This window comes from Apteryx rowi, unplaced genomic scaffold, assembly GCF_003343035.1.
Source record: "Apteryx rowi isolate R43461 unplaced genomic scaffold, aptRow1 scaffold_428, whole genome shotgun sequence".
Classification (NCBI taxonomy): Eukaryota; Metazoa; Chordata; class Aves; order Apterygiformes; family Apterygidae; genus Apteryx; species Apteryx rowi.
The window spans coordinates 410,476-435,136 of NW_020450681.1; the positions used below are offsets into that span (position 1 = coordinate 410,476).

Consider the following 24,661-nt stretch of genomic DNA (forward strand, 5'->3'; position numbering starts at 1 on the left):
GCGGGGCCGGGCGGAGCGGGGGCCCCGGGGCAGGTGCGGGGGGCCGGGGAGGGGGCGCTCCGCGAGCAGCACGGGGCCGTCGTCGCGCTCCGGTGCGCGGGGAGGGATGGGGCTGCCCTAGGGGAGTCCGAGGGGGAGCAGGCCGTACCGGGCAGGGCTCCCGGTGCGGGTCAGTCCCGGGACGGGGTCGGTGCAGGCCGTACCGGGCAGGGGTCCTGGTGCGGGACCATCCCGGGACAGGGAGCAGCGCAGGGCAGTGCATGCAGCAGCGTCACCACCCGCCTGCTGACCCGTGTCCCCATCCCTCCACCCTGCAGCATGGACACCGACCTGTACGACGAGTTCGGGAAYTACATCGGGCCGGAGCTGGACTCTGACGACGACGATGACGAGCTGGGCAGAGAGTCGAAGGACCTGGACGAGGTGAGGGATGGGGAGGGATTGAGGTTCGGAGTCTGGGGGGAGCTTTGCGCTCGCCCTGTCCTGACCCTTACTCGCCTCCTTGATGCTGGGTGCGAAAAGGGCCACACGGAGCAGGCGCTGAGCCCCCAGTCAAACCCACGGTCGTCACAAGCTGCCGGCGATTCCTTTTTCATGCCAGGCTCTGGTTCTGCAAGGAGACTTTCTTCAGCGATGGACTTTGATCCTATTTTATTCCTAAGGAGCAGAGCACTTTTGATTTTTAAAAAAAATCCAGGAAAAGCTGTGCTCCTATTAGTGTGACAAAGAGAAAGAAATACTGTTTCTGCTTGAACCTCTGTTACAACTGGGATCTTATGTAGTTCAAGTCACATTTGACTTTATTTGTGTTCAGTCAGAAGATCCAGATCCGTTCAGTGAGGTCTTTAGACTRCCTCTTAGTCCTTTCCTAGTGTACACCAGTGCTACAGCAGTATTATAAGGAGCTCGATTCCCCAGTGACGAGTGCAGTGTTAGACTGCGGACGCTAGAGCAGAGGTATGGACAGTGTTTCTAAGGACAGCAGAGGTGGGCAGTCTGCTGTGCCATGGCAGTGAAAGGTTTGGAGAATCTAGGAAGCCCCTTCCAGTTTAGTCTTCCTAYAGCTGAAAAGTGGTGTCTGTGCGTGCGTGTGGTTCTGTCGTGTTTGTGAATGAAGGACCAGAGCTGCTCTCTGCGCAGGCATCACCACAAATGCTGTTGTTTCAAAGGTGGCCTGTGGCTTTCGGGAATGGTCCCACGGTGGGAAGATGCGTGTTGCTTACAGAGGTCTTTTCTGCAAATTGTGCTGCAGCTGGTTGCGATATGCTGGGGTTGTCATCACTGGTGGCTCCTTGGCTCTGTGTGGCTTTAGGGCTCTTTTTTCCTGTGTGATGCCAAGGCTTGTAAGACCTTCCGAGAAGACTGATGGTTATAAAGCATTTTGATGCCCTGGGGGGTGGCAGCAGCTAAACGTGAGTGTTGGTTGCAGCTCGAGGATGATGACGACGATGATGATATGGGGGACCATGACGAGGACCACCCCGGGATGGAGGTGGTGCTGCATGAGGATAAGAAGTACTATCCCACTGCTGAGGAGGTCTACGGGCCCGAAGTAGAAACGATAGTGCAAGAGGAAGATACGCAGCCTCTCACTGGTAAGTGGTAGAAAGCAGCGAGTTGGGTGTGGAGCGAGGAGAAGACTCTTAGCGGATCTTTGGAAAAGGGAAAGTGTTATTCCCTTCCATTCTCCCCATCCCCCATCAGTTTTAACACCCCTCTTAAAAACCCTCGCAGCCTCTAAAATGCATAGACTCTTCCTGTTTGTCTAGCAGTGCCCAGATTTTGGCACTCTGGATTATTGCAAATGCCAAACAAACTATCTTTTGAAGAACAGATATTGGCAGACACTGGAAGGTTATTTAAAGAGATGTGAAAATGTGTTTAGGTCATCTCATTTGTTTCTCGCGTAAAAAGATAAAAGAATCTCTTAGCCTGAAAATTGTATTTCTATCTGCAAAAATCCCTGTTTAGTACGAGCATTTCTGAGAACGCTATTGTTCAGGGTCATTGATAATTTTTATTGCACTTTCTCTTGTTTTCAGAGCCTATTATTAAACCCGTGAAAACCAAAAAATTTTCTCTGATGGAGCAGACGTTACCGGTCACTGTCTATGAGATGGAGTAAGTAATATGGAGGGGTTTTAAGCGTGTGCTTTGGATCGATCCGTCTGTGCTGTGACTCCCTCGCTGTTTGTTGTTTACGGGCAAAGGTAGAGAGGCAGAGCGGTGTGTGCTATAACGGAGGAGAAAGCTTAGGAGGAGCGTTGGGTTTGTTTCTTACTGACACCAGCAATCTAACTGTGAGTGCAGCTGTTTCCCCTGCTTTGATCCAAAAAGAAGAGGAAGAAAGTACAGGAGTAACCAAAGTTTACAAGTATTTTTCCCGCCATAGTACGTGGCGTAGCGCGCTTGTTTTTCTACCACTTAAACCTTGGCAATTGGAAACCCTCATGGTGTGGGTTTTCTTGAGTTTTGATTGACTCAGGAAATACTTACACGGCCACTGTGTTGCACACTTCGTATCGATATAGCCAGAAGGCACATTTTGCTTCGATCTCAATGAATATAGACCTATGGCTGTATCAAGTTCATTCCTATCTACTGGAGGAGTTTCCAGGAGGGATTCGTCTACCACTGGTTGTACACAGCCACTGCCAAGTTGTGTGGGGGTTAGTATAAAGCTGCAGCTAAGCTCTGCTTCTGCTGCGCTTCATGGTGTCTGCTGGTTGTACCCCACAAAGCAGCCCCTGGGGATACCAGTGTGTGGAGCAAACCTCTCAGAACAAATTCCTAACAGGTTTGAAAATTGAGTTATTCTATCTCAAATTCTATTTAAAAGTGCTTTTTTTCCTTACCTTCTCTATTAAAAATGTGTGTGCTTGGTATCAACGTCTAGGCACTGTGTTTTGTTGATGGGGAGAGGGGCTCTTTATCATCRCATTTATAGTGTTTCCATATGTTTTCTTCTGTTTGAAGATGAACAGCTTGAGCTTCATGAGTGTCTTGTTAGGCTCATCCTCCAACCCATACAGCATTTCTCAGCCTTTTCCAATGTTTAATAGTCGTCATCTTTAAGTGTAAATCCCAGAACCAGATGCAGATTTAGTAGCAGTCCCCTGGGTGCCAAACAGGGCCCAGCACCAGCAGTCCTTCTTTATATCCTCAAGGATCCTGTTGCAGCAACATAATTTCTCTGGAGTTCGTATACGGTCAATTATTTACATGGACCCCCCGGGACCTTTTTGAAATGGCTGCTTCCCTGGCCTGTCCCCTGCATTCTTCGTTCAGAGATATTTTCAATAAAGCCAGATATAAAGCAGTGAGCGTGCTTGATCTTATTTTTCTAAGCAGTCCATTTCGCTCTTGGTCAGTGACCTGTACTCTTCATTATCTACCACTTTTCTTGTCCTTGTGTTCCCTGCTCGTTCCATCAGTAATGAATTTTTCTTCTTCCTGTTCATTGATATAAATGGTTAACAAGGGGCCAAGAAGAGGTCCCTCTGCGACTTAACCGGGAACATGCAAGCTTGGTATTGATTTCCCACTTAGCCTTATTTTGAGACCAGTCAGCACGCTTTTAATCTCTATTGTTATTGATTTTTGTATTTTTTAGCTTTTAATCAAAATGTTCTATGTTAAATGCCTTACAGAAAAAGTCCACCACATGAGTAAAATTTAAAATCTTTTAAGGTAGAGATTATTTGGCAGGACTTATTTTCCACAATCCCCTCTTTAGAGGGGTTGCTAATTTAGGATCTCAGTTATGTTTTCCCCAGGATTTATGTAGAAGTGACCAGCCCATCATTACCTGCTCAGTTGCTGATTCTAGAGAGATTTAAACTCCATTACTGTTTCCTTGAGTCCTCAAGAACTTCACTTTATTACRACTAGCTAAAAATCAGAATTAATGGTCTGTGGAGCCCTGTGGCTACCTTTTAAAGCTGTCTGGGGTGCCTGTTATCTGGCTCTGTGATTTTGTTGACTAACGACCACTACTTGAGTGGAACTATTTCATCATCTGAATGCATGGATGTGACTTTTCCTCTAATACCAACTGGAAGAGAAGGAAGATATTTAATAATATTTCATCACTAGCAGTTTTACCCACTCTGTCTCCTCCCACCCACTGCCATCTGTCCAGGACTCCAACTCTCTCATCCTCCCCATCTGTAAAGTGAGATTCTTCCTCCGCAGGGCATTGGCAGAATGAAAGCTTGGAAAGGATTCAGGTGGAGACCTTGGAGAGAAAGTGTGGCTGAAATGGCCTCTGCTTTTCTTAGACACAGTAGAAACCTCTAACAGTCTTTTGTGTCTCATTCCTCCAGTTTCCTGGCAGACCTGATGGATAACTCGGAGCTGATTCGAAATGTGACTCTGTGTGGGCACCTCCATCATGGCAAGGTAGTACAGATACCCAACAGCACCCAAAAGTACATTGAGGAGTAGTAATGATCTGTCAGTTGCTTACTTTTACCGTTGCTTTTTTGACCCCCTCATCTCAGCAGCAGTGATCTCTTTCTGCTGCTATTGCTATGCAATTATTTGTAGACTTTTTTTTTCAGCCTTGGGGAAATAATGCGCCACCCACCTTTCTCTGTGCAGCATAGAAGAGATGTGATGATTTACTTGTGTTTTTCTGCTTAAACATAGTCATCTGCTTTCTCTTGTGGTCCAATATTTTTCAGACTTGTTTTGTTGACTGCCTGATAGAACAGACACACCCAGAAATCCGGAAGCGCTACGACCAGGATGTAAGTGAGCTTTCAGTGTATTCCTGCCCTTAGGAACGATGGCATAGGCTGGCTTTTAGGCTCTGCAGGAGCAAGACTGTATGTGTGGAAAATGTTGTTTAGTGATGAGAACGTAGGATTGGAAAGCCAGAGCTTGGTCCTAGTTCCAGCTCTGTCACTTATTTACCACACTAACCATGTGTAAAGAATTATCACTTCCTGTTTCAAACTTAGCGTTTGATACCAAAATGTGATGTTCTGACTTGAGGATTTTGCTCTGTCTTTGCAGCTCTGCTACACTGATATCTTGTTCACGGAGCAAGAGGTAAGTGAACCTTGTAAAACAGGTAGTGATTATAACCTGTTGTCTCATGCTTCGTTCACAGTTAATTTACTGTAGGCGGTGTCCTCTTCCATCGTAACGTCTTTCTGTGCCTTACACATTTGTCTTTCTGTGCCTTACACATTTTGATCGTGTTCTTTATCAATAAAATGATCTGCTCATCTTTGTTTGCAGCAGTAAGATCCTCAGTCCAACATTCTTCCATTTCCTGCAGCCCTTATCTCCACGTATGGTTTTATTCGCCTAAGATGATAACCTCTATAATGGTGAAAATCTGTACCAGAGTTATCGCAAGAGTTGTGGGTGCCTCCCGTTTTCTTTGAGGGAAAGATGTGATAGGGGTTGTTCACAGCAGTGGTAGGTGAGAAGAAAAGCTCTAATCTCAGAATAAACACAGTATTTTTGCTAGGCTTCCTGGRGTGGAAGCTGAGTGCTCTGACTCTGTGTGGTTGGGCATAGATGGGAACCTTGTTTTGTCCTACTTGCTAGATGTTGTTTCATCGTCATGTCCAGAACAATCCTGTCAACCGTTTCTTTTTCTCCTCATTTTAATGCTGTACTTCACACTCCGTATGATCAAATCTTATGCATTGAGGCATAACTTGATAGCAACAGAAGGGTGAAAGCACAGGAGAAAAATGGGTCTTCTGTCTCTGGTATTGCATATTATTCTTCCTCGGCTGAAATTAGGCATGGACTATGCTGTGTTAGAGTGATAGCTCACCAATCTGAGCCAGTATGGATGGAGGAGCCGGGCTGGGCCGTGCAGTGATCTGGAGTTGTTATTCCCTCCCCGAGCATAGGAGGTTGGGCTGGATGGTTATTTTCCTCTTTCCATCTTTTTGATTAGTTTTTTCATGATCATCCTCTGCATCTTCACGTTGTGATTTTTTTCTTTAACTGATAATCCTCGTTTCCTCTCTTTCAGAGGGGCGTAGGGATCAAGAGCACACCGGTGACTATTGTTCTGCCAGACACCAAAGGGAAGTCTTTTCTCTTCAACATCATCGACACTCCAGGTGATTTATATAATCTTGAAAATCCTCCTTTGGGAGTCACTTAGTAGAAGGCAGCTTAATGTGTGAAGCAGAAATATGGTGATGTGAATAAAGGTTTCTTTCAGTMATAAAGCTCTGATCCTCTCAATAGTGCTGTTGACAGGAATGGAGCAGTAAAAACATGTACAGGTTAAATGAGGGCCATCAAAGAGCTTTCGTGTTGGATTGTGGTGGGATTGTGTAGCATTGACTCTCAGAAAAACGGAATGAAAGTCTGTACCCTTAAACTTCATTGATCCATTATTTTGTCTGGAAATGCCACTTAAGTGCAATGATACCCCGGGAAGTTTCCTTTCACAAATGGAAAACCTATGTTTGGTTTTGTAATTCTGTAGTGATTCTAGCCTGGTCTTGAAACCTGAGCCTTTAGCTGGGTTCATTCTCCTGAAATCACTTCCAGCAGTAATGACTCTGCAGCTGGCTTTTAGTTACAATTGTTTCCAGTTTTCAGGCATTATGAAGGCTAATGGAGCTGAAAACATTTGACTTGAGTACATGAGAAGCAGATGTAGAATCGGCTTTTCCAGGCTTTCTCAAATGMTGTTGCCCCACAGTGAGACTCTCAGTGCGTTCCCTCAAGCCTATGACAAGCTCCTATGGGGGGATGTAATCACAGATCAGCATGTTGCAGGAAACTGAGGTAGAGCTTTAGGAAAGAGGGTTTCCAGACACCTCTGTTGGGTTACAACTGAAGGTAAGGGAGGTTAAAGTGCAGGAGAAAGAGCTGGGAGGGAGAAGCATCTGTTGTTCTTCCATGAGAAGTAATCGTCCTCTTTTTCTTGAAGTATTTGCGCCCAGCTTTGGGAAACACAGTGACAAATGCAAGGAAAAGTGCCTGTTAAACTAGTTGTTGTGTCTGTTCACAAAAAATAGCATTAACACTGAAGTGAGTCCCTACGTGGAGCTCTGGCAGCTGCTCCTGAGTCCCTGTCCGAGGAGGGGAGCAGTCTGKGCCCTGCCTCGCAGATGGCAGTGACCAGAGCGAGTTGCAGAGCAGAGGGGCAGCGTTCTCCGTTCTGTGCTGCTGGCATCAGGGCTGTGCTTACTCTGGTCTTCTCTTCCGTTTTGTTTTTGAAGGCCACGTCAATTTTTCTGATGAGGTCACAGCTGGCCTTCGTATTTCGGATGGCGTTGTGCTTTTCATTGATGCGGCTGAGGGGGTGAGTTAACCTGGGGGTTAATTTCAAACTGTCTTGCATTGGATTCTTTGATTCAGCCTTGTGGTGAAGGCAAGGGATGGGTTCAGCTTTCTTTGAAGGGCTTTTGGAGGACAATTTGAAAAGTGAGAGTGTTTTCCAACCAAAGCAGAGAGTCAGGCGTCTGGATTCTGTTTCCAGGTCAGACGCGATGCATGTGAACTGTAGGCTGATTATCTAACTACTTTGCATCTCCATCATCTAAAATTGAGCAGATTATTTATATCAGAAATGTCCAAGGGGTAGGATTCAAGAAATTTGGTTGGGTTAGCACCTACTTCTACATTTCAGGAGGATCAGTTGATCACCGGTGGCTGAGCTTAGGCTTTACTACAGGCTACAGCCCTGTGTGTAAGGTCACTGCTTTCTGTCATGCCCTAGATAGCATTTTGTGGAGGGCTTTTGCTAGGGGTGTTTGTGCTCATTACTCCTGCAGGTGATGCTGAATACGGAGAGGCTGATCAAGCACGCGGTGCAGGAGAGGCTAGCAGTGACCGTGTGCATCAACAAGATAGACCGCCTGATCCTGGAGCTCAAATTGCCCCCTACGGATGCTTATTACAAACTCCGACATATCGTAGACGAAGTTAATGGTCTGATCAGGTGCGGGTCTCTCTGTTTGGGATGATGTGTTGTTGGTGCCCGTTGTCCCTGTTCCATCGCGGATGCTCTTCTTTGGGGGCCCTGTGTGTGCTAAAATCACAAGTTTGTCTCCTGATATGTTGAATCATAGAAAATGGAGCAGGAAGAACCATTGAAAGTTCATCTCGGATAATTTAACGTATTAGGAAGGATTGATTCTTCCTGTGTGACTTCTGACTGAAATCAATTTTTTTTTCCCCATAGACAGTACAGAGAGTGGACATAGGGCTTGGTGGGGGGAACTTTTGTGCTCCCGAATGTACCTCAGGTATACTGAGATTGTAGGCTATGTCCCAGATCATAGGGTGAGATTTCTCAAATCTCCTAAAAGATTTTAACGAAAAATGGTGGGAATTGTCTGTCCCAGCCCCTAAACTGATACCATAATATTGCTATGGTGAAATCTCCCTGCAAGACTACTCTCCAAGAATAAGGGGAATCTTCTCTAACCTTGACAGTAGCAATGCAACCAGTATTTTACCGTCATTGTTTCTGGGGTACCCTTGCCAGTCAGGTCATTTTTTAATAGCAGTCTTCCCTTCAGTTTCTGTGTCTGCACTGTAACCTGTATAATCCCAAATTTGAATTTGCACACGACTTCACTTGCATGTCTCTGTTCAATTGCTGCTGGCATCATGCAGCTCAGAGCATGATAATTTATCCTGTCTAGCATGCTTGTGAACTCATTAAAATCATTTCCATTCAATTCTATCCGTGCCTTATGTGCCTTGTATTATCTTTTCCCTCAGTTGACTGACTTTGCTCCCTTTTTTAGAGGGAAAAAAACCCCTTACCTAACAAACAATACAAAGCACTTGTGCTGCTAACCTGTTAGTTCTAGGTCTGTGAATATTTCTTTGTACACTAATGCTTTGAAATTTGTAGTACCTAAATGATATTGGCCCTGAAATTCGGACAGCCAAGCATGTTGCAACCAGTTTTTAGCCACTATTTGGCAATGCAGAATCCTCCCCTATCACATGCTGGTGTTTGGTGTGGGGAGTAGATTTAAGTGTCTTTCTTGTTTCATAATATTGATATTTTTTTCCTGTATCTTAAAATCTGTCTTTCCTCAGCATGTATTCCACCGATGAAAACCTCGTCCTGTCTCCCCTTCTGGGGAACGTGTGTTTCTCCAGTTCACAGTACAGCATCTGCTTCACGCTGGGATCTTTTGCAAAGATTTATGCGGACACATATGGTGAGAATTATACAGAAACCTTGTACAGTTTAACATTTCATTTCCTAACACTTTTTTGTTGAGATTTTCTAAGTCGTTCAGCTTCTGCTTTTCACTGCTCGTTTATGGCCAATATGTGCACTCCTGAACTTCTGGGAGTTGAGAGTTATTGCAAATCTCAGTCCGGATGACTTTATTGCAGTCTTTCCATGCCGGTAAAAAACAGGGATCCAATTCTAACTTGCTTTTAGCTAAATAGTTTCTCCTGATAAATATTTCCTGAGTCAGAAGCCAGTGTCTTGTATGTACCCTTAAGCAGAAAAAATGAACCCTACTATGGCAAGGCAAGGCAAATGTATGTGTTGCGCTCTGCCTCCGTATCAGAGCATCTCAGAAGTGAAGCAGTTAAGTTCTGTCAGCCTTTTCACAAAAGTCTCCAGAGTCTGAGACTCAGCTGCAGCCAGGCGCAGGCTTGGCCCATGAGGTTTTGCACTCTTGCCCTTCAGTCTTTTTTAAGAAACTGTCTTTTTCTGGCTTTGATTTAATTCTCTGCTCCCCAGCTGCCAACTCAAGGCAATCTGCCACTTGTAAAAGTGGGCCTTTTGCTTGCATTATCCAGCTGGGCAGCCAAGATTTTGAAGTCTCACACTGGGAATTTTGCGTGATCTGTAGGAGCAGGGAGCGGCGAAGAAGGGTGTTGTAAAGCAGCTGGCCTAGCTCTTGCAAAGCAGTTGGCCTCAGGGAGGAAGAAGTTGTAGAGGTCAAGGACTGATGTGCCAGGATATCATGTGTCCTCATGAGTCTGGAGGAATAAATGAGTTCCTGGCCATCGCAGAATTCACTTGATGCCCTCTAAGATTCCCCTTCTTTCAGGGACAGTTAAACACACAGGCACAGTCAGTAGGAGATGTCATCCATGTGGAGAAGACATGGGCTGAATGGGTGCTTTAAGTCAGCGATATTTGGTTGTGGCCACCAGGGGTTTTATATGTAGCCACCATACTTCAGATAACATAAGTTATAGCAGTTTAACTGTCAAAACCACAGCCACCGTGAAATTTCTTACGCTTGTACATCTGCCCACAGCAAAAGCTTGCTTGAAAACTGCTGTAGATTATCACTGCCGTCTTATTATTTGTAAATCCACCATGACAGTCAAACATTACCCTGTTCCTTCAGCACTTGGGTATTTGGCTATGGACTTCATGCATCAGCTAAAAAAGAGAAAAGAACCTGGAGATGTTCAGCAAGGCAGAAAATGCTTGCGATAAGCCTGCGGGAGATGATGGGGTGTAAGCCATCCCAGCACCTTGGCGCTACAGAGTCAGGCCGCAGTGTTGATGTTTGGAAGATAAAGCAGATGTAGCAGGATTCCTGCAGTGTGGAGTCTGGCAAACCAGCTCTTCTCATCCGTAAACTTTTGTGTAGCTGAGATGGTTGAAATGTTCCTGAGAAGCAAATGTGCAAACCCGCATTGCACCTGGGCTGCTGGTGTCATTCTCAGTGGACTATTTTCTATCCACCTCCCTGCATGGTCTTCCCAGATCAGACTTTAGACACTTGTTCAGGACTGGGACAAAGCACTCTCTGTAGCTGCCTCGTTCCACCCACCAGCACTGGTTCATTGCATTGAATCCTTATGGTTGTTTTATTGAAAATCTTTGCTTTTTCGTTTTATGAGAGAAATGCATTTTATCAGTGATGTCAGAGATTTTTGTTGTTTGCTTTTTCCCTTTAGGAGATATCAATTATCAGGAGTTTGCTAAGCGGCTTTGGGGTGACATCTACTTCAACCCGAAGACGTAAGAAGCTTATTTAAATGTCTGTTAGCTTATTGCAGGGTTTTCCCTTCCTTGCCCTCTAGAACATGGACTAGATGACCACCCAGGGTTCCTTCCAATATGAGTCAAGCCTCCTGCTTGATGTGAATCTGCATGGTTGTTCTGAATCTCATAAGTGGGAGCAGAAAGTCTCTGCTGGCCTTCATTTGGAGTAAGCGTGACTCCTGTGTCCATGCCTCTTTCCCAGGGAGACTGGGAGGGAGAAGAAGAAAACCTGAGGAGAACAGAGGCTGTGCAAGTGTGTTGGCGTCGGGGTGCTTGCAGGCTGCAGAGCGCTTGCCCCTCATGTCTCTCCTTTTGTCTCCCAACAGCCGGAAGTTCACTAAAAAGGCCCCAACTAGCAGTTCCCAGCGCAGCTTTGTGGAGTTCATCCTTGAGCCTCTTTACAAGATCTTGGCTCAGGTATGTGGTGGTTCATTCTCCTTTCTGCAGTTCTGGATCTGAGCATTTAGGGACTGAACGCTAGGTGGTGGTGTGTATGGTGTCTGTGGGACTCTCCTGTCCCATTATGCAGTGTGATCTTCACGCRTTTCTGGGACTGAGGGTGCAGAGAATTGGTGGGCAACTCCTTACAGTTGTTCCTTACAYGTTCAGCCCTGTGTTTGCACAGCTAATAGAACTTCCTCTGCTCTGGCTTTGTAACGTGCTCTGGTGTTAACCAAGTGACGATTTGAACCAGACAGGCAGTTTCCACGTGAGCACTAAACCAGAGTGAGTCAAGAGCCCTGAAGGTGACAGGCTGGTGTGTGAAGCTGAACCTGGGAGTCAGTGGCTTGGGTGCCCGCRTCGAAGCTGACAGTGGTGCTTGCTATCCTGCAGGTGGTGGGGGATGTGGACACGACCCTGCCCAGGACTCTGGATGAACTTGGCATCCACCTGACCAAAGAGGAGCTGAAACTGAACATTCGACCCCTCCTGCGGCTTGTCTGCAAGAAGTTCTTTGGGGAATTCACAGGTAAATGCTGTTCCTCTTCCCCTCCACAGTCTCCCTGATAGCTAAGTCTTGCACGGACAGAGTTAAGTGCTGTACTGCAGCCATGGAGTGCAAAGATCTCTTCTCAACTCTTGCTTTTCTAAACATAAAATATAAACCATCTCCCCAAAGGAGAGCTTGAGACACTGCTCACATCTCCCCATGGCCGTGGTTGCACTGCAGCCAGAAAGGCCTCGGCTTGTGTTTCTTGGAGCCCCTTTCTTTTCTCTATCTTGAACTCCTCTGTTTAATCACATTCTCACAAAATGTTACTTTTCCAGGCTTTGTGGACATGTGTGTGCAGCATATCCCTTCCCCAAAGGTGGGGGCCAAGACCAAAATTGAGCACACCTACACTGGTGGCGTTGACTCCGATCTAGGGGAGGCCATGAGTGAATGCGACCCTGATGTAAGGAAACATTTCTCTCTTTGCTTTAAATCTTCAAAAGCATGGCAAATACATCCTCCTTTCATAGCCTTGTTAGGGCAGCTGCCTCTTAGGCAGGCATCTGCACAGATTTGACTTGCAGCATCTTGAAACCTCTCATCCGATACTGAAACAAATCTCTTCACTCTGAGAAACTTGAGCTGTCTGCCAGGGCAGCCCTTGAGAGAGAGAATTGTTTGGCAATGTTCAGAGAAGAGCAGAGACTAGGTCAGGGCTTCAGAGCACGTGGGAACTGCAGGGTGATTTTTGTGTCCTTTTGCTGCCTTTTTCTCCCTTTTCCGTGAAGTTTGATTCTTTTTCCAAACTCTGAGAAAACTGATCTGAACTATACTGACAAAAATACCCTCTTGAGTCAGCCAGCATTTTTCCTATTAAAGAAACCTCACAAAACCTTCCTCTTCAAACATGCCTTGCACGGAGTTGGCATTCAGAGTTGTCCAGAGCCTCCGATGCTAACTAGCAGCTTAATGAAGAACTTGTCAGTGCCTTTTGCCTCAATGTCTGGAGAGGAATTGAATCTTTATTTGAGTTGGGATTATCTACGTAAAACCTTACAGTGGTTACTGTCACTAGATCACTAGCTGTGGAGTGACCTTTTGTGGCTGAAAACTGTGATCTGCAGCAGCTCAGGTCTTGTACCCTGCAGGGGGATAGACTGCGCTGGTTTGCAGACCAGCAGATGACACTTCTCTTCATACATAGTCCACCTAAGTCGTGGCCTCATCCCCGATGCTATTTATTGTTCCACAAGAGTAGGGAGTAGAGCACCAGAAAAGTGCGCCAAAGTCATTCCATGGGGCTCTGTACAAGGAGAGAGGAGGTAAAGCTTCCCATGGAAGGAAATTAAGGACTTAGATATACTTCTTTTGTTGAGCTGAGTTCCAGTCCTTTAATCAATTTCTATCCATGAGTCCTACTAGGTCTGTGTCTGCTTCTTGACTGTATATTTTAGAAAAGGCTTATTTCTCTCTCTCTTTCGTGGGAAGGGTCCGCTGATGTGTCACACCACAAAAATGTACAGCACAGATGATGGCGTTCAGTTCCATGCCTTTGGCAGAGTGCTCAGTGGCACTATCCATGCTGGACAGCCTGTGAAGGTCCTTGGAGAAAACTATACCCTGGAGGATGAGGAGGATTCCCAGATCTGCACTGTCGGACGCCTCTGGATCTCAGTTGCAAGGTAGGGAAAGCTCTGGCAACGTGTTTATTTGGGAGAGGAGTCACCTGGAGTCACTGCTGTCAGGGACAGGGAGGAGGACAGCGTTGTAACCACCTTGAGGCTGATGGCAGCGAGCTGTGCAGTGATACTGCCTTGCCTTGCAGGTACCACATTGAGGTAAACCGGGTTCCTGCTGGCAACTGGGTGCTGATAGAAGGGGTGGACCAGCCCATCGTGAAGACTGCAACCGTCACGGAGCCGCGAGGAAACGAGGAGGTACCGTGCATAGCTGGTATCGCTCAGTGTTGCAGGGAATCAAGGTGATGGAGGGCATCTTAAAAGCTCCAGTGGCAGGGTTGAAAAAAACTGTCTGACAAGATGCCAGGGCACAAGAACCACTAGTGGGAGATTAATTCCAAATGCTGTGTCTAACTCCAGCATCCATGTAATGATGCAGAGATTCAGGTCTTTGTCCTTGTCTGGTTTCAGGCTCAGATCTTCCGTCCTTTGAAGTTCAATACCACATCTGTCATCAAAATAGCTGTAGAGCCGGTCAATCCTTCTGAGCTGCCCAAAATGTTAGATGGTCTCCGCAAAGTCAACAAGAGTTATCCATCGCTTACTACTAAGGTATTTCTGGTATTTTGACTGTTTTCAGCCCATGTTTTGGGCTACCCTGTAGGCTGATCTTGAAAAATAAACATTTTTTTTCTGTGGGTTGTTTTGCCTCTTGTGGGTTTTCTCATGCTGCTGCAGTTGATCTCATAAACCATGTGGAAATAGCAGAACACTATAAATCAAGCAAAAACACACACACCTTGCTGTGCCAGGGAGGCAGCTTTCTACAGAACACATCAGCACTTTCTGCTAGAAAAGGCTGGTGGTCAATTTGCCATGAGTTTGGCCATGACCAGGCAGTTGTGACAGCTACTAGCAGTGCCGTTGCTGATAAGCCAGGACTGGGGTGGTTCTTTCTGTGGCCAGCTGTTCTCTCTACTTGCATTGCTAGGGAACGTGCTTTGGGAGCTTTTCTTGGGTGGTCTGATCCTAACCAGTTTGTTTATAGTTGATATTTCCTCAGGCTTGCATAGGAGCCTGGAAGGCAATGGCATGTGAGCAGTAATGCTGTAAGTTGAACCCTTCTCTTGTTTTTCAGGTGGAAGAGTCTGGGGAACATGTGATCTTGGGGACGGGGGAGCTCTATCTGGATTGTGTGATGCATGATCTACGGAAGATGTATTCAGAGATTGATATCAAGGTGAGGAAATGAGAGAGGGAGATCATTCCCAGTGGGAGGGCAGTTTTGTTTCCATAACTCAGAAGGATTAAAAAATAAACCCAGCAAAATGTACAGAGTTTGTCTTCCTCTGGTCCCTCTCCAGTGCAGGAAGAGGCGGCTTGGGGAGGTCATTGCATTAAGCTCCCTGTGGCAGCTTGCAAGTTGTTGAGAGACTTCTCCGGTTAGATCTTCAGGTGCCTATTCCTACCTTGGCCCTGGCTTGCTCTGTGATGAGTAGGCAGCCAGTCCTGCTTATACAGGAGGCAATGAGGTTTGATATGTTTGAGGTTGTGTGGTGAAAGGACCAGGAGGATGTAAGGGACAGTTGCATTGTCTGGAGCTAAGGCACCTTCATCGCTGCCAAGGTCTGCTCTTTCACGCTGCAGGCAGGGTCCCTCGCTCCTTAGCATGGACTTTGTCAGCTTTCTTTAAAAAGAAAAGGGCTGTCCGCATACAAAAGTAAATCTTACAGCCTGACTGTATTGGACCACTGTAGCTGAGAGCCTGAAAATTGCCACGGAGAGGAGTGGGTGACCATGCTCCAGCCCTTTCCTGTACTTCAGCATGGCCAGCATCAATTGAGATCRATATGTTTCCAAATCTGGAAAGAAGAGACGTCTCTGCCTAGCGATGTCTGGATTGACAGCTCGGTTTCCTTAGCTTTAAATGTTTCTCTCTCTTGTTTGGATGAAGGAATTGCTAAAGCTGCCTGTGCAGGCTTCAGTGGTRCATATGAAACGCTGATTAAAACACTGGCAGATGTGACAGATTTTTCTTGCAGGTGTTCAAGGGTTTCAGCCAGTCTCTCTGTAAAAGCAAAATATTGCTGAAAAACTGGGTAGTACAAACACCTCTACAAACCTGTTGCTGTTCTTCCAGGTTGCTGATCCAGTTGTGACRTTCTGCGAGACAGTGGTGGAAACGTCCTCCCTGAAGTGCTTTGCTGAGACACCCAATAAGAAGTAAGAACCCTTGGCAATCCAGGCGAGCCAGGCACCTGAGCCTAGGCAGATGGAGGGGTTTGCTGGAGACTAAATTTCATGGCCTCCAAGGGGTCTGCTCTCAGCAGCTGTTGTCCAGAAAAGTGGCAAGGGTCCGAGGTTTGCAGCCTTCCATTGCGGCAGCTCTGTTAAACTCCTTAGTAACGCGCTGAGTCCCAGGGATGTTTCTGTACTTTGTAGTGTCCCTCAAAAAGGAGGGAACAAAGAGGGATTCATATCATCCTTTCTTTTAACTAAATTTCACAGTAAACTGTCACCTTCTCAGCGCTTGTCTSGTGTTTCTGAGACTAAGAAGCATATCCTAGAGCAGGTGCCAAAGAGCCAAGTGCTGCCTTCAGTATTCCCCAAGTTCATCATGAAAGCTTTGCTTTCTCTTATTCATTCTTAATCTTGGCACAGATTTGCTCCTTTCTAGCCTTACTGCCTGGTCTTGTCTTCCTTCTTCAGCAGTGCGTTATGAGATGGACATATTTGAAGGAGGGAGATCTGGGAGATAATATGGGCTGAATAACCAGGAAACGTTCACAGAATAAGATCTGGGAGCCCAGGGCATTTTTAATGCCTGAATTTTCATGACAGTCATGGTCTGTCATGTTATCTTGAGTACAACTTTCCTGTGCTCCACTGTGGTTTTTGGTTCTTCTTGCCTTCCTTCACTGTGGTGTAGTCTCCCCATGGTTGGAAACTTTATTTTTGGGAACCAAAAAAGTTGCAGTTTTAGGTCAGTTTTTGAACTGTGGGGCATGCAGAGGTGACCTGTTCTGGGGGCAGTTTACCCGTGTTGGTGTGGTTTCTGAGGCAACGTCCCATATGTCTAACACACCTGGTACTGCCACTGACAGGGGAACATGACCTGGCCTGTGGGCTGGGTTGGGGCTGGCTGTGCTTCCTTCTGCAGCCCACCATATGAAGCCCTAGGTATCTGGCGGGAGGAATGGAGCAGTCCTGTCCCTTAGCAATCCGTTCCTGGGGATGAGCGGATTTTGGAGAGCGGTTGTTAGGAGCAGAGCTTCAGGGCTGTGAGCATGCATGTTCTGTCTTTACAAGCAGACRGTAACACCAGAGGGCACAAATCCTCCCTAGCCATGTTCTAGGCAGTGAGCAATCCCTGAGGTCCTGCCAATTATCCCATTTCCATAGTTCTGTGGAATAATTGTGACTATTTCTCCTCTCAGGAACAAGATCACGATGATTGCTGAGCCTCTGGAGAAGGGACTCGCTGAGGACATTGAGAATGAAGTGGTCCAGATAACATGGAACAGGTATGACCAATTTGGGGAGAGCRGAAATCCTTCTCGGAGCAAGTAATGGGAAAATAGGGAACCCTGGAGATCTGTGAGGTGCACAGTATTAGACAACAGCCTCCAGGCAGGGATCTTGGGTCCAATATTGACACCAGCTAGTCCATGAGCATCCCTGCCCCAACAAATGAGGTGCTCAAGGTAAAAAGCTGAGACTATTTTATGCCTGCAGGGAACAAGGTCATAAATATGTTGTGAGTGCAGGTGGAATATTTGTTTTCTAAAGTTTCTTCCTTTCTTCTTGTTCTATCAGAAAGAAGCTGGGTGAATTCTTCCAGACCAAATATGACTGGGACTTGCTGGCTGCTCGCTCCATCTGGGCATTTGGGCCAGATGCAACCGGCCCAAACATCTTAGTAGATGATACGCTGCCCTCAGAGGTGAGAAATGCAGGCGCCGGGGTTGTGTTTCAGTGAAACGTTAGTCCTGTGGTGTCCGGAGGTTACAGCTCCTCTCCAGACCTGCTAGCAAGATCCTAATGCTGTTGGAGTGCTTACTGGTTTGCYGGCTCTGATCTGTTCTTTCTGGGATATAGTCATGCCCTGGCGAGTAAATTGCCTGTGATTTTTTKGGGGGTCCTGCTATTTGACCCAAAGTCCTCAAAATTGGCAACAAAATGGCCTGTCTTTAAGTGTTACCAAAATATAGACTCTTAATTTATAGCTCTTGATGTCAAACTGAAGATGATGCTCCTGAGCTGTGACAGGGAGTAACAGACATTGTGGGGTATAGGGGGACGGGACTGCTCTTCTAGGAAGTGGCTCTGAAACACTGGGGTCTGTCTATTAATGCCTTGCGATGCATATTYGGTCTCTGAAGCTAGCTGTCTGTCTGTCTRTCTGTCTGTAGGTGGACAAGGCGCTGCTGGGCTCTGTGAAGGACAGCATTGTGCAGGGATTTCAGTGGGGAACCAGAGAAGGGCCCCTCTGTGATGAATGTAAGTAGGACCTGTGGAGGAGTGAAGCTAATAAAATTGATGAATTTTGCCGTCCGTAAGCATCCGAGTGATTTTGCYGGGGCAGGGCTGGCTCTGAGCACCACATCCCTCAGTGACCAGTTGCCCTTGCGCACCACAGAGAGCTGGGGACAGGTCTGGGGATGGGTGATAAGGGGGATAACAAGCTCCCTSTCTCTCCCTGACGCCACGTAGGCAGCAACACTTGCTGCCAACCTGCAAAGAAGGGGCTGTTGGCAGGCAGGCTGGCTGCCCCAGAGCTTGGTTCTGCTCCTGGTAGAGTTCAGCTATAGACCACTGAGCACCCTGCAAGATTAACTGCTAAATTGTCTCTCCTGGGATATGCAGCGTTTGGACATGGTCATACTTGCCTTGTTGGACTTCAGTTTAGGAGAACCTCCCCTGGTGGCTCTAGGTCTTTGTCTGGATCTCTGTTGCTACATGCTCAGGGTCTCTGGGGATGCGTGGTTGGTGCTAGTATGGTGGAGAACATACCTCTCAAGTCATTTGCTGTTGTTTCTTCCCTTCCTCAGTGATCCGCAAYGTGAAGTTTAAGATCCTGGATGCAGTGATTGCTCAGGAACCCTTGCACCGGGGTGGAGGACAGATCATCCCGACAGCCCGGAGGGTGGTGTATTCGGCTTTCCTGATGGTGAGGACAATGCTGTGCATGACAAAGACCGAGCCTCACACTGTCCTGGCCCCCGTGGGCTCTGAGAGGATGCAGGCACCAAGGAGCACGGGTTGCACGTGTGCTGCAGTTCCTGCCCCAAGGATGTTGGATTAAACTGACTCATTCACCCATTAATGTTTCCAGCGCCCTTGCAGACAGGCAGATGGGTTTTACAAGCAATCGCATTCCCTGGAAACCTGCCTGCATCTGCTCTGTTTCCTATTTCGCTAGTGCTTGGCTTGCCAGGAAAGGTGGGCGCGGGGGAGAGAGAAGCGTATGGCTCAGGGCCAACGGGAGGAATGCTTTCAAGGTTTGTTTGAGGTTTCTTTGGGCACCCACGGGACAGAGCTGCTCATGGACTAGCTGGTGTCAATGAACCCTTTTATCCCCAGTCAGGCACTGCGTTTGACCAGAGCGTGCTCGTCTCTGACTCTCGCTCAGACCGTATTGTGTTGGCCCTGCTGCTGGCTCAGTTGTGTATTTCCCTTTCTCCCCTTAGGCCACCCCTCGCCTGATGGAGCCGTACTACTTCGTGGAGGTGCAGGCCCCTGCTGACTGCGTGTCTGCGGTGTACACAGTTCTGGCTAGGCGGAGGTGAGCTGCTTTCTGACCAGCTGCTATCGCTTTGGGGTTACAGAGCAGCGACTGCTCCCTTGGGATCTGGATCACTAGAGTTTTTTACAGTCCTAGCACTGATTTTTAAAGTGAAGAGAGAGGGCAAAGTCCATATGACAGGATAGTTGAAGGTTTTCTAGACTGATCCCCGCCACTGTACTGTATGGGGAGGGGGTGTCCAAGATCACGTGAAGCTTTTGGATTGTGCCTGTTTTTTCCTGAGCGTTAGAGAGGAGAAATAAAAAGGAACATGTAGGAAGACTAATCTTTTGACTCTTTGGCAGAGGCCATGTGACACAAGATGCTCCGATCCCGGGCTCCCCTCTCTACACCATCAAAGCCTTCATCCCAGCCATTGATTCATTTGGGTTTGAGACAGACTTGAGGACCCACACTCAGGGACAAGCCTTCTCGCTCTCTGTCTTCCACCACTGGCAGGTGAGTCTGTGCACTGGTGAGATAGAAGAGGGACACGGTAGGGACAGGCGCCAGGTTGTGCCAGGTACTCTCCGTAGAGCTCAGTGCCACAGCTCACCTACAGCAAGCCAATTTCTCTGGATGACATCCTCAGAAGATCTCGATTGCAGAGGATTTGGGAGCTGGTGGAGGCTTTGTACGTTAGCTGTAAACTGTCTGCCAGAAGCCAATGGCTTTGTTCCAAGCTACGTCACCATTTGCCTTAGCGAGGGAGCGCTCGACGCTGCTGCTCACTGAGCGTAAGGGTCCTTCAGCGCCTGGAGAAAGGGCATCCTCGTTCAGGGAAAGGGAAGCTCTCGGTGCACTGAGCTCTCTGCAGCTTGGGGAGCAGAAAGCTTGGAGCGGGACTCAGAGTCCATCTGCTGTAAGATGCCCTAATCTAGAAGGCAGGAGGCTACATTTCATCTGTGCTGCTCAGAGAAGTTGTGACAGAACTATGGAAAACGGGGTTTGGTACAGAATATTGTTCTCCAGCCRCTTCTGTGGCTGGGGTGAACTGAGTCTTGTGGGAGCTGCTGCTGTGAGCCACCGCCTGTGAGATGTACGGCTGCTCCTGGTACAGCGAGATGGGAGCAGCAGCAGTGATCTGAGCCCCAAGAACTGACTTGAATGTCAGGACGTGAAAACCTGAGGCTTGGCTCTGAAAAGAATCGAATGTGCCTAAATTCTGGAGTCGACTGTTCCGATTGGGACCCTTGTGGGTCTTTTGAGTTTGCAGATATTTGAGAGGTCTTGGAGTAAAATGACAAGTGGGGAAGGTGGGATGTGTTCTTGGCTTGGATTAGTGTTACTGTATTAGTGAATCCTGGCAGTAATGACTAAGGACGTGGGTAGTGATGTGACAGTTTTTCTGTGCCAGGAAAGCAGATGTGTTTTTGGGGCTGTGATGCCAGGGTCAAGGGTGTCTGCAGGGCCTGGGGGTGTTTCCCATTGCGCTGTAATTCAGCGCAATGGAGATTCAGCTCGCCTGGAGGTTGAACCATCGCTCAGTGAATGTTCTCACGTCCTGGACCTGTGTTTCAGATTGTGCCTGGTGACCCCTTGGACAAAAGTATCGTCATCCGACCTCTGGAGCCCCAGCCAGCCCCGCATCTGGCCAGAGAGTTCATGATCAAGACCAGGCGTAGGAAGGTATGTCTGGGAGTAACCCCAATAGCATCCCTCTATCTGTACTGGCAGCTTAGATGTCGCAATGTTCTCCCTCAAGCACGCCGTGTCCCTTGTGTGTTCCCAGAGTTGAATAATGTCCTTTGCGCCTCGGGGACTTCCCTTTTTCATGATCCTCCATGCTGCTTGTTTGGTGCCTGTGATGGTCCCATGAGCACGCTGATCTGGCAGTGGCTCCAGCCAAAAGCAGAGTCCTGCAGCGTCCACTGAGCCCCGCTCCCTCCCCACTGCCCGTTTTACACCTTGGTGGCCTGATTTAGCTCATTAGCCCTGCAAAAAAAAGAAGTGGCTATTTTCTGTGCTGCTTTAGTGAGCTGGACGGAAGGGTTGGAGGGGGTCTGGGCTGGTGTGGGAGGTGGGACTGCACCAGGAATGGAGGGGAGCAGGTTCCACCTTGGGAAGGCAGCGAGCTGGTAGATTTGCTYAATTGCAGGAGCTGCACGTTTACAGCTTCCTGGCAGGCTGTTAGATGTCTTCAAGCTGCTGGGCAGTGCCTGGTGCAGATCTGCCTGCCTCTCCTGGAGTCCAAGAATTGCCTTTACCACAGGACATCAGGGCTTTCCAACGGGGTCTCTGCTGGGGTGGCCGCACAGGTCCTGCCTGCTCCACAAGRCCTTACCTCTGGCTTTGCAATTACTCCACAGGGCTTGAGCGAGGACGTGAGCATCAGCAAGTTCTTCGACGACCCCATGTTGCTGGAGCTGGCCAAGCAAGACGTTGTTCTCAACTATCCCATGTGAACGYGCTACGTCGGCTGCTGCGTCGTGAAGGCTGACCTGAGTCCTGGCTGGCACCTGCCTGCCCTTCTCCATCCCTGCTTGCCCAGCCCTGGCTCCTGGGTGCTCAGGGTGGGCAGGGAACTGCTCCTCAAGGTTGCTCCTCCACGGCTGAAGTCTCCCTGCCTGGGCATGCGTGAGCCCTGGGTCAGGAGCAACCCAGAGCCATAATGCTTTTTGTATTAGCAGTGCTCAGCCGTGGTGGCCTCCAGCGAGGAGGTTTTCCCTTTGGACRTGCTCTCCTCAGGCACGTGGGTTATCCCTGCGTGTGGCCCCTGCTGCTGCAGGGCAGCCTGAATCTAACGTTAAGATTACTAGGGACAGAGTGTAAATGTGCGTCCAGCATTTGAGGTGGGGTCAGTCCCAGGAGAAACGGCGAGTGTGGATTTTACCTTTTTTGTACACGTTTTTCTGAGCCCTTGTAAACGTTTAATACAAATTCCCAGCCAGGGCTCCGTGTGATCGCTCCGAGGGACCAGAGGGCTGGGAGAGGCTCTGCCTTCACCAGCGCTTCCAGCGGGCAGGCACTGCCGCAACCCCCCTGCCTTTGCTGCTGCCTCCATCCCCCTGCCCCGGCGCTGTCTCACCCTCCAAGGATGCTCCACGTCCGGCAGCGATCCCGGCCCAACTCTCATGTCCTTCTTGCAGTAGCTAATTGACCAGCCAGTCCAGAACATCTTGCCCTATCCCCTACTTGGATTTTCTTCCTTTCTCGCTGTTTTTGGGGGCTGCTTCTCTTATTTTCAGGGGATTCGGAGCTGGGCATGGCCCAAGCGTGGGCCGAGGCTGGGACAGCCGGGGTGCTCAGCCCCCTGCGTGGGGCTGGGGGCCTGCAGGGCTTGCAGCTGACCGTTGTCTTACCTCGTTGCTGTTTAACTCCTGTTYGGCCCAGGGAAATCATATCTCGAAGCACGCGTGGCCTTGCAGAGGAGGATGGAGGCTCTGTAGGACCTAAGACCTCGCTGAGAGCAGTCGTAGAGTCTGTGCTGGGGGCAAAACTGGGTTTTCCCCGTGCTGGCTGGTTTTTTTCAACCCAAGAAGCTTCCTCCTTTCTCTTGCGTCCTGTTGCCACCGTTTTGGTGCTATGAGAGCGCGGCCTGGTGCTCGGCAGCCCCTGCGAGAGCCGGGGGGCGTCAGGGCTGGCTTTGCCCGCGGTGCCCGGAGGYGGGGGTCAGTCCTCGTACACCGACCCGGCCTAAAAGCCRATAGCGTTTCGCGGCGAGGCGGGCTGGATTCGGCCCCRGCCGCCCGCGTGCCGTCTGCGTGCRGGTCCRTGGCGCTCCAGCGGAGCATCCCTGCTCRGAGACGGGYGTGGGAGTGAGCAGCACCCCAAGAGAGCTGCAGGCACCCCAAGGTGAAGCTGAGACCCCCCCCCAAACCCTCTCGCAGCGGCTGCTGGCCATAGTTGCCTCCCGGTTCCCCCCAGGCCTGGGCTCACGCGGGCATGGGGAAGCCCTGGAAAGGAGGCATCCCCCCAGCCCCTGGAAGCAGAGCATTGCATGGGATCATTCAGCAGGGTCTGGAAAGCGGTGGGAAGGGTTTCCTGGCCTGGCCTGGCCCGCCGCGGGAGGGCTCCGTGCCTGCAGGGGGGCGAGTGGTGGCGGGGTGGACGCGGGGGGCTCCGGCCCTATCTCTTTGCTCAAGCCTTTTCCGCCAGGGCAGTGCCAGGAGGTTCCCTGTGGCTTCCCGCATCCGGCCCGGCATGGTATCCCTCATGGCCGGGCTTGGTGTTTTTGGGAGCGGCAAAACAGCCGGATTGCTCCAGCCCGGGAGCAGGGCTGCGGGGGGGCGCTTGGTGCTGCGCCGCACGTTCCCAGTCTCAGCCTCCTCCCCCCGGGAGCATCGGCCCCCATTTGCGCCCCGGCCGGGATGCAGCCTGGCTCCTCGGAGCAGCCTGGCCAGTGGCCGTGGGAAGGGAGCTGGTTCTCACGCAAGCCATTCCCGGCGGCTGGAAAACGGTGACCCGCGGCGGCTCCGGGGGCCCGCGGCAGGGAGATAAGCGGCCGGAGCCCGTGCGAGCGCTTGCGGCCGGACATCGCGGCAGCCGCCCCACCGAGCGGGCTGGGAATTTTCCGCGGAAACTGCCGGTCCCTGGGAAATGCCCCGACCCTGCGGCCCCATCGGGCCGGGCTGGGATTTGCCTCATGGCCGACCCCAGCTCGCGGGCCGCAGGTTCGCAGCAAAGGCCTCCTTGGGGATCGTTCCAGGCACGCGGGGGGGGGGGGCTCCAAAGCGGGTGTTTTAGCAAAACCTTTGCTTTTCATCCCCGGCTGGACGCGGATGCTGGGACATCCCCCCCCCAAACACMCCGGCACATGGAGCCGGCAGAGCGTCGGCAGCCACAAGCCCTCCCCTGCCTCAGTTTCCAGGCTCGCCAGGGGGGTGGGATCCATCCTTGGCACGAGCTGGCCAGGGCTCAGCAGCAAGAGCCAGCAGCGAATGCCCCCCATCCGCCCGGGGATCGCCAGGCGGGAGTCTCCCTCGGTGCCGCTGTGTTGCGTGCCCAGCTCTCCAGCACCCTGCATTTGGGGGTGACCCCATTTTGGGGGGCGACCCCAGGTTGGTGGGTGACCCCACGTTCAGGCCGTGGGTTGTCGACGGGGGGTGTGCATAGGGGTGTATCTAGAGGTACGCACCCGGGCCGTACCTCGGGCGCGTGGCCGTGGCAGCACCCAAAGCACCCAGAAAGGGCAGTCTGGGACCAGCCGCCGACGGGGTGACGACCGAGGACGCAGCCTCGCCCGCTCCGGGTGCCCGAGGCGACGCGCTCCCCTTGGGCACCGAGCTCCTTGCCAGCCCCGGCGCGTTTGCAACGGCTCCTTGCAACGAGGCTCAGCCCCGCGGGGT

At 49.7% G+C, this 24,661-nt stretch overlaps 1 protein-coding gene across 1 annotated transcript; it reads left to right on the forward strand.

Annotated features, from left to right (window-relative positions):
- The first annotated feature begins 318 nt into the window (after positions 1-318).
- EFTUD2 (elongation factor Tu GTP binding domain containing 2) lies at positions 319-22,265 on the forward strand. The gene is made up of 27 exons (XM_026076205.1): positions 319-423; positions 1,430-1,595; positions 2,043-2,121; positions 4,326-4,401; positions 4,686-4,751; positions 5,020-5,055; positions 6,002-6,092; positions 7,209-7,291; positions 7,764-7,930; positions 9,046-9,170; positions 10,888-10,951; positions 11,302-11,392; positions 11,810-11,945; positions 12,245-12,372; positions 13,398-13,591; positions 13,735-13,846; positions 14,060-14,200; positions 14,727-14,828; positions 15,729-15,811; positions 17,026-17,112; positions 17,405-17,531; positions 18,001-18,088; positions 18,640-18,758; positions 19,279-19,373; positions 19,679-19,832; positions 20,895-21,002; positions 21,683-22,265. Exons 1-27 carry the CDS (start codon positions 319-321, stop codon positions 21,776-21,778), a joined length of 2,919 nt encoding a protein of 972 aa, XP_025931990.1. The 3' UTR covers positions 21,779-22,265.
- The last annotated feature ends 2,396 nt before the right edge of the window (positions 22,266-24,661 follow it).